The 9,757-nt window shown below is 43.7% G+C and overlaps 1 protein-coding gene across 1 annotated transcript; it reads left to right on the top strand.

Annotated features, from left to right (window-relative positions):
- Positions 1 to 1,345: 1,345 nt before the first annotated feature.
- psma1 (proteasome 20S subunit alpha 1) lies at positions 1,346 to 8,217 on the top strand. Its single transcript, XM_033968510.2, has 10 exons — positions 1,346 to 1,430; positions 2,801 to 2,845; positions 3,057 to 3,158; positions 3,535 to 3,638; positions 4,805 to 4,893; positions 5,915 to 5,985; positions 6,292 to 6,421; positions 6,610 to 6,689; positions 7,660 to 7,764; positions 8,048 to 8,217. Exons 1-10 carry the CDS (start codon positions 1,428 to 1,430, stop codon positions 8,108 to 8,110), a joined length of 792 nt encoding a protein of 263 aa, XP_033824401.1. The 5' UTR covers positions 1,346 to 1,427; the 3' UTR covers positions 8,111 to 8,217.
- Positions 8,218 to 9,757: the final 1,540 nt, after the last annotated feature.

Raw genomic sequence — 9,757 nt, forward strand, 5'->3', positions numbered from 1 at the left:
TTAAAGGCAATGGTACCAAATACTAATTATATGTAAACTTCTGACTTTGAAGAAAGTCATGAAAAGGATGGAGGAGGATAAATGTGGTGTTTCTGATCCACGAAGCAGAAAACTCATCGATTCAAATGTTCCTCTGATTCTGATGCTCAAATCAATCCAGCGACATTTGAAGAACATGTGACTGTATAAGAGAGGAGGAGAAGAGCGGAGGAGAGGAGAGGATAGGAGAGGGGGGAGAGAAGGAAATGAGAGAGAAGAGGAGGAGAGTGGAGCAGAGTGAGGAGAAGAAGGAGAGGAGAGTAGGGGAGAGAAGGGGAGAGCAGTAGAGGGGGAGGAGAAGAGGAGGAGAAAGGAGAGAAGAGCGGGGGAGAAAAGAGGAGGAGAGGAAAGGAAAGAGAGGGGAGAGAGAAGGAAAGAGGAGGAGAGGGAGAGGGAGGAGAGAAGAGGAAGAGAGGAGAGAGGGGGAGAAAAGAGGAGAGGAAAATGGGAGAGGAGAGAAGGGTAAAGGAGGAGAGGGGAGAAAGAGGAGAGAGGAAAGAAAAGGAGGAGAGGAGAGAGGAGGAGAGGAGAGGGGGAAGAGGAGCAAGGGGGAGAGAAAAGAAGAGGAGAGAGGAGGAGAGAGGAGAAGAGGAGGAGAGGGGAGAGGAGGAAAGGAAGAGAGAGGAGGAGGTAAAGTTGTTACCTCCTCAGAAACATACCTGGAGTTTTGTATGCCAGGTTTGAGTGTTAAACATGTGTGAATGAAACAAAACACAACTGTAAATATGTTTGTGATGAGGAAACATTAGAGCAGAGATCAGACAGCAGTGCATTATGGGATATTTAAATCTTAACAAACTTCTATGCTACAGCAGTGTTTCTCAAACTGTGGTCCTGCTTCTTCAGGTGGCCTGGGACATTCATGCTTCATGTGACCCACTTTTATGTCCTCCTTTGACTCATCTGTTTAAACTGCAGTGGAAATGATGTAGTCCACTTTTAGACCTGGTTTAGCCCTAGTATAGACCTGAAATAGTTCTGTTATAGACCTGGTTTTACACCTGGTTTAGACCTAGATTACGTTTGTTATAGTCCTGTTATAGATCTGCCTTCATGTTTTTGTGTAGGGGGCTGCAAACTACGGCCCGGGGGCCAAATGTGGATTTGACTTTTGGAGATTTATTTTAAATTAATAAAACAGCCTCTGCTCCATCTGAGGGAGACACGTGTACAGTCACATGGCGCCCCCTGCTGTCCCCCCCTCTCCTCTGCAGCTCCGAGACCGCGGCTCTGGGATCGGCTCTTCGGCCTGACGTGATCGGGCTCTGCACAGCAGCTTTACAGAACAGAGCAGCCGATCCAGAGCTGCGGAGCCAAAGACGAGCTAAAGACGAGCTAAAGACGAGCTGAAGACGAGCTGAAGAGGAGGGAAAGCACACGGAGCAGAGATGGTGAGGATGTTTTACTACAAACTGGGACTAAAATATAAAATAAAGACTAGCACCGCGGATCTCCCCTGTCACCGGCTACAGCGGAGCCATATCCCTGGGGAAATCGATCCAAACCCGGGCAGAGAGATCAGGGAGACCTGGGGATAGCCTAGTGCCGTTAGCATTAGCATTAGCTCTATCCCGGTGTGAGTAAGCAAAACTCACTAGCCTTTAGACTCACAAACTCACTAACTTGAACAGATTTAAGGTTTCAGAACATTTACAAAAGGAACAAACCCCGGGACTTGTGTCTTGTTTTGAGTTTATTGTGAAGTTTGAGCAGAAATAATGTTAAAGTTTGAAAAAAGGAGAATGTTTTTAGCAGCAGGAGCTAACATGCTAAAGCTAACGCCCCAAACTTTAGAATGACACGGACTGATTCACTTTCGGTTTCATGTGAAGCAAAATGTGCAGGTTTAAATTTTTTTTTTTTTACATTTAACAGGTTTTAAAGGTGAAACTGCAGTGTCCGGGTCATTTAGGGTCAAGGTTTACATGTTTTGTTTTGTGTTTTACTATTTCTTGTGATTATTCGAGAGTTCAGACTCGGAAATGGCAAATCTAAATCTAATGACTAATCTAAATTGGTTTCAATTAAAGCTGGAGTCTTTAACTTTCTGAAGGTAGCACGACACCTGCCTCATTTCATAGAGTTAGAAAGTTAAAACCATTCTACAGAATTGTTTTTCCATGGAGATAGATGCGTTTGATGCTTAACTGGAATATTGTAGCCAGAGGAGCAACATTTCCATGGAAACAAGCAGGACGCCAATTAAGAGTCAGGTTTGTGGAGGTGCAAGCATATTCATAGTGAGGACGGAGGGGTTTTTTTTTAGCACTGTTAACAGCTTATATAAGGTTCTACTCTGGATGAGGACAGAACAAACATGGACTCAGCTCTGGGTTTGTGGGTCTGATCTTCCTTTGGTCCTGAGGTCCACAGCTGTCAATCACCCGAGCCTGTCAGTTTCTCTTAGCCCTGCCTCTCCTCCATATTTAATTAGCTATCTCAGGTGACACAGGTACAGTGCACCTGAGTCTTTGCTGCTCAGAACAGAACAGGCTCCACAAGGGATAAGTACTCATACTAATACTGCTATTGCTACTGAGTACAACTACTACAACTACTGCTGCTACTACTACTACTGCTAAGTATTAGAGAGCAGGGCTGACTGGAGCAGGGCTGACTGGAGCATGCAGGACTATGTGAGGAGCCATTTTAAGAGTCACTCCACAATCACGTGAAAGGATTCATAACTAATCTTTTTACAGTCCAATCCTGTGATGTCTTTGATGTGACCAATGTCTTTGATGTTTTCCTTTGATTTCAGTTCAGAAATCAGTACGACAATGATGTCACCGTCTGGAGCCCTCAGGTCAGTACTACTGTTACTGTTACTACTACTACTACTATTACTGATACTGCTAGCTATGTGAAGAAAAACTTAGTGAGTTCAAACTGCACAGCCACTGCAGAGCTCACTGTCAGTATTTTGTATTATATATTTGTGTTTTCAGAGTACATAGAGTATTGACTATAAAACATTTAAACTGTGCAATATAAAGATATTTTTCTGTATATTCCAGGGTCGTATTCATCAGATCGAGTATGCGATGGAGGCGGTGAAGCAGGGCTCAGCCACAGTGGGACTCAAGTCAAAAACTCACGCTGTTCTAGTGGCTCTAAAGGTCTGCCCCTGTCTGTGTGCCCCTGTCTGTGTGCCCCTGTCTGTGTGCCCCTGTCTGTGTGCCCCTGTCTGTGTGCCCCTGTCTGTGTGCCCCTGTCTGTGTGCCCCTGTCTGTGTGCCCCTGTCTGTGTGCCCCTGTCTGTGTGCCCCTGTCTGTGTGCCCCTGTCTGTGTGCCCCTGTGTGCCTCTGCCTGTGTTTGTGCACCTATCTATGTGCCTGCTCTGGTCTGCTTGTAAGAGCAGTGGGTTGTGTTGTACATGTTTGTCAGTGTGCCTCAGGCAGCTGTGGCCTCAGCCAGTCTGAGCTCTGTGTTTGTTTGATGTTTTCTGTCGTCTCTATTAAACACACTTGTATATTATTTATGTATATTTTATAGAGAGCTCAGTCTGAACTGGCAGCTCATCAGAAGAAGATTCTTCATGTCGATAATCACGTGGGAATCTCCATCGCAGGACTCACCGCAGATGCCAGGCTGCTATGGTAACCACATATAGCAGTACACTATTACACTATAGAGTTAAGTGTGATGTCACTTCTGTTTATCAGTTGATTGAAAATAATGAACATGTTTAAAATGGCTTTTGTTTAATGTGAAAAAGTGTTGTTTATTAAAAAAAGCAGCTGTAGTAGTTTAAAATGAACATGTCATAAACATGGATCTATGGTTATAACTGACAGATTGTGTACGAGGGAGGCTGAGGTAAGGAGCTAGACTGGGCTAAACTAACGTTAGCGTTGCACAGCTGTTAGGAAGTAATCCTATGTTATGCTAGATTATTATGACAATATTTACGTATCTGATATAGTCTGACGTTAAACACTTTTAAACAAGAACTGTCTGGTTTAATGAGTAAGGAACAAAAACAAAGCTTAAAATAGAAATCAGTGGTGAAATTTCTGGAAGTGATGCCATCACAGAACAACTCTATAATCTAATGTTATATCACTGTAGGCTGCCATGGTAACACAATATACCATAACATCTCAAAACTCAAAACATATACAGTACACTCTGATGTTAAACCATATTGGCTAGATTTAGGCTCATAACTGATATTTCTTCAATCATGCCCATATTGGCTGGTAATACCAGCCAAGTGAGTCCTTCTCACTTATCCCTATAGCGTCGGATCCTATCGTCGCCGATAGAGCGCGGTTGCGGACTTTCCAGCAGCGTAACTCCACAACCAGTCGTGCTCTCAAGTAAATGCAAACGGCGTCTCAAAGCGGAGACATGGGGCTATTTAAATATTTTACCATCATTACGGTTATCTGCCTCTGTTGTCCTGAAGGTGACGAATGAGAGCGCGGGTGCTGCGAGGATTTTCCCAGTCATTTACTCGATGCGTAAAAGAAAACATATGGATGGATGTGTAAAATAGAAGTAGCTGTGTGAAAAAATGCAGTAAATTCTGATACTTTGTTTAAGTTGATTTTTATGGCTAAAAAAAGAATAAAAGTCTAGGTGAGCTATACTGGCCCATAGTGTGCTCAGTCCTTAAAGGGTTAAGGCCCAACCTGTATATCGATCGGGTCATAATAATAAATATTTTGGTCTGCCACCTCAGTAAATTTGTTTATTATGTATTACATGTTGTTTCTTAAGTAACCTTCTGTAAATATAATATTTAATATTTCCTCCCCAGTAACTTCATGCGTCAAGAGTGTCTGGACTCCAGGTTTGTGTTTGACCGTCCTCTGCCCACCTCCAGACTGGTGTCTCTCATCGGGAGCAGTATCCTTTGTGTAGTACTATAGTACTACAGTACTTAAACTACCATATACTACAACTATTACTACTACTGCAATACTGCTGTACCTGCACTGCCCTGTGAGTGTCAAATCAAATTAATATCACTTTAAATGGCCCCTCAGGGACAAATAAATACAATGAGCAAGAAAATACAATAAGAAAACGTCTCAACAGGTAAAGTCATCAGATCTGTGTGAGAAGAGGACAAACAATAAAACACCGGGATGTCCTGCTGAGCTAGAATCAAACACCAGAGAGAAGAGGTGGGTTTTTTTTTTAGTCTAGTCTTAAACTGCTCTACAGGCAGAGGGTTCTGTTCCATAGTCTGGGCATTTCACAGAAAAGGCACCGTCACCTCTGGTCTTGAGCCTGGCTTTGGGCACAGCCAGCAGGAGCTGACCTTTGACCTCAGGGCTCTGGTTGGAATATAGGGCTCCAGTAGGATACAGGAAAAACAAATTGCTCAAATCACACAATCCTAGAGTGTACATATCTCTGGACATAGCTATCCTGCTAGCAGGAAGTGAGCATGGGTATGATTTGGTTCCAATGACTCTCTCTGGCCCCTCTCTCTGTAACTGCTGCTGTCAGACTCTTCATTTTGGTCTTAAAATGTTTGTATTAACCTGCTCTACATGATCCTGGTGTTTTTATTTCACTAAATCCCCCAAATCAAGATATGAACATAAATAACAGACAAGTCAGATACCTTCTTTCCACGAGGTTGCTCCCGCTAGCATTAGCATGATTTTTTATTGATAGCGTTGCTAAGCGCCTGGTCCTTGCTAAACCAGAGATGCGGGCGGAAAGTCGCGTTACCTTTAACCGCCTTCTTTATACAGTCTGGTCACAGTCCAAGAAGCTGCACTTCTTAGTTGGTCAAAATATTAAGTTGTAAGAAAAAAATGTAACAAGTTTAAACTAGTCAGTGTGCAAGCCAGTCAGCCACAAGAGCAGCCAACTACAGTCACAGGACTTTTAGGACCTTTAACTCGAGTCTCAGAGACACAGATTCCGACACAGCGATACGGGAGGAGGCCGTACGGAGTGGGTCTGCTCATCGCAGGATATGACGTGAGTACAAGTACTAAAAATGTAAACTATAAATGTAGTACTGTACAGTACTACAGTTATACTGTAGCACTATAACTGTAGTATTGCAGTGTACTGCATGTGCACTTTACAGTGACTTGGGCCCTCAAATCTTCCACACCTGTTCCTGTAGTACAGTGCAGTATTATGGTGTATTTAGTGATGTATGTATAAGTTTCTTTCCATGAGCCCTTACACCTGTATGTAAACTGTACTGTAGTTTTCAGTATTATGATGTAAATACTTAATGTCTATATCTTTAGTATATATTTTGTATATATGTTTCAGGACATGGGCCCTCACATTTTCCAGACCTGTCCTTCGGCGAATTACTTCGACTGTAAAGCCATGTCCATTGGTGCACGCTCTCAGAGCGCACGCACATACCTGGAGAGAACCATGGACCAGTTTAGCGACTGTACGTGCACGCACGCACACACACACACACACACACACAAATACAAATGTATACTGTATACGTACACACGTGTATACTGTACATGTACACATGTGCACACTCCTAGGGTGTATCTGCCTGTTATTGTATATATAACTGCTGTGTATCACACGTTGTATATTTTTGTTTATATTGGCTGTTTGTTGTAGGTAACTTGAATGAGCTGGTGCAGCACGGCCTCAGAGCTCTGAGAGAGACTCTGCCTGCGGAACAGGACCTCACCACCAAGGTGCTGCTGCTATTACTATTACAGTGGTCCCTCGCTATTTTGTGGTTCACCTTTCACGGTCTCGCTGTTTCGCAGATTTTTTTTGTGCCGTTTTGCATGCTTTTTTTTTTTTTTAGAGTATTAACATGCATAGTGTTCTGCGTCCTGATTGGCTAAGAGACTGTAGACCATTGTCCATCAGTCTCCTCCGTGCCGTGTTTCTTGTACAGTATAGAATGTGTTCAGACAAATTTACATAAATGTTCGATCACTAGCAGTGTGACTGTGAAGTACTGAAACCTTTCTTAACAGCGATGACATTCATGACATTGAGGAGCAGGGTGGTGCCAAGCCCAGGCCATTGATGAGTACTTTTCATGCAGTACAAAACCCATTTAATGCCAGCAAAGGCTAGTTTTACAAATTTCAGAATCGCTTTGGACTTAAGTGCTTCTCTGCACAGAGAGGCCAACTCTGCAGATTCCGCTGGAGCAGAGGCACGTGAGCAACACATTTAAAGCGATCGTCGAGGAAGGGGGATATAATCTACAAAGTTTTGAACTTTGAGAGTGTTTAAACAAGAGAGAAATGTGAGAAAATGTTAATGCCTGTGTGAGAAAAGTGTATAAAGTGTGTGGTAAGGGGTTTTACAGCCTTAAAACATATATAATAATTGTTAAAAAATAAAGCTGACTACTTTCTGGATTTCGCCTATTGCGGGTTATTTTTATAACGTAACCCCGAGATAAACGAGGGACCACTGTACTTCTACTGCTATTGCCGTTACTGCTACTGCTTCTACTACTACTACTATTACTATTAGTATTGCTACTACTACGGAACAGGACCTCACCACCAAGGTACTAATATTTATACTACTACTACCAGTACTGCTATCAGTGCAAAACCTGCAACTGCTCCTACTCAAAATACTGCTGTAACTGAGCTCACTCTGAGCGGCAGGTGTAATGTTGTTTGTTGTCTGTTTCAGAACGTGTCTATTGGAATCGTGGGTAAAGATCTGGAGTTCACCATATACGATGACGACGATGTGGCTCCATTTTTAGAAGGACTCGAGGAGAGGCCCCAGAGAAAGGTCGGAATATGTATACTAATGCTACTAATACTGCTTAAGTACTACTACTACAGTACTGCTGCTCTTGCTCTGGCTCTGCTCTTGCTCTGGCTCTGCTCTTGCTCTGGCTCTGCTCCTCTGGCTCTGCTCCTCTGGCTCTGCTCCTCTGGCTCTGCTCCTCTGGCTCTGCTCCTCTGGCTCTGCTCCTCTGGCTCTGCTCCTCTGGCTCTGCTCCTCTGGCTCTGCTCCTCTGGCTCTGCTCCTCTGGCTCTGCACCTGTCTTATATTTTCTTTACATTTGCAGGTTGCCGCAGCAGCAGAGGAGGCGGCTCCCGTGGAAGCGGCAGACGAGCCGATGGAACATTAGAATCAAAATGAAACTTGGATAAAATTCAACATTGACACTTAAACTGTTTGAGCTGAAACGTGCCACTGTCTGTTTTTTTTATGCGCTCAATAAAAGTAAAGATGTGAGCGGCGTTGTCAGAGTGATGCATTCTGGGACATGAAGAACAGTGCTATAATCAAGGTGCAACGTGGGTTCTGTTGTGGCAAATGTGGTAATCATTTTGTAAATTTTGCTGTTGAAGTAAAAACATGTATACAGGGCATCAGGAGTAATACCACGTATACAGGGCATCAGGAGTAATACCACATATACAGGGCATCAGGAGTAATACCACATATACAGGGCATCAGGAGTAATACCACATATACAGGGCATCAGGAGTAATACCACATATACAGGGCATCAGGAGTAATACCACACATACAGGGCATCAGGAGTAATACCACATATACAGGGCGTTAGGAGTGAGGCATCACTGGTTTACTTTATAAAACTAGATTGTTTTGAATAAGAAATGCCTGCAGATATTTTACTTGTCACTTCTCTTTCTGCTCAGAAATGTAAAACAACCAGATCCTGTGATTACACATTCACCAAATTAACTATTAATGAAATCAAATATTTTAAGGTTTATAGACATCATTGAGTTAAGTTTTGACAGTTGTGTTTTGTGTTGTGAACGAGAACGAAACGAGAACAGATGTGAATGAGGACAGATCTGAACAAGGACAGATGTGAACAAGGACAGAACGAGGACAGATGTGGACGAGGACAGATGTGAACGAGGACAGATGTGAGCGAGGACAGATGTGAGCGAGGACAGATGTGAACGAGGACAGATGTGAATGACGACGAATGTGAGTGAGGACAGATGTGAATGACGACAGAACGAGGACAGATGTGAATGAGCACAGAATGAGGACCGTTGTGAAGGAGGACACACGTGAGCAATGAAGGATGTGAATGAGGACGGACGTGAGGGAGGACTGATGTGAATGAGGACACATCTGTGAACAAGGACAAATGTCAATGAGGACAGAAGTGACCGAGGACAGGTTTGAACGAGGACAGAACGAAGACAGGCATGAACAAGAACAGAATAAGTACAGATGTGAACGAGGACAGAAAGAGGACAGATGTGAACGAGGACGGATGTGAAGGAGGACATATGTGAATGAGGACAGAACGAGGACAGATGTGAACAAGGAAAGAGGACAATCTGAAGACATTGGTTCTTTACGGGACGGGCCTACAGGGCCATGGCCATAGACCGTCTGCGGGACAGGCTTACACAGAAGCATTAGGGCTTTGTGATTAATCGAAAGCTGGAGAGTTTGTGAATCATCCATTTACTTCCTTTTCTACACGGTTGGGTTGCAGGGGCAGCAGTCTAAGCAGGGACTCCCAGACTTCCCTCACCCCAGACACGTCCTCCAGCTCCTCCTGTGGGATTCCAAGGTGTTCCCAGGCTACCTAAGAGACATAGAGACAGTCCCTCCAACCTGTCCTGGTTCTTCTCAGGGGTCTCTTCCCAGTGGGAGATGCTTGGAATGAAATGAGCTCAGTCTAATGGTCAGTGATGTGGTCAGGATTTTTAGATGGAGAGGTCCAGAGCCTCTGTGGTTTAGAGCAGACTCAGAGATTGAAGAAAGAAACGTGATGTTT

The sequence above is a fragment of the Periophthalmus magnuspinnatus genome, chromosome 6 (genome assembly GCF_009829125.3).
Source record: "Periophthalmus magnuspinnatus isolate fPerMag1 chromosome 6, fPerMag1.2.pri, whole genome shotgun sequence".
NCBI lineage: Eukaryota > Metazoa > Chordata > Actinopteri > Gobiiformes > Gobiidae > Periophthalmus > Periophthalmus magnuspinnatus.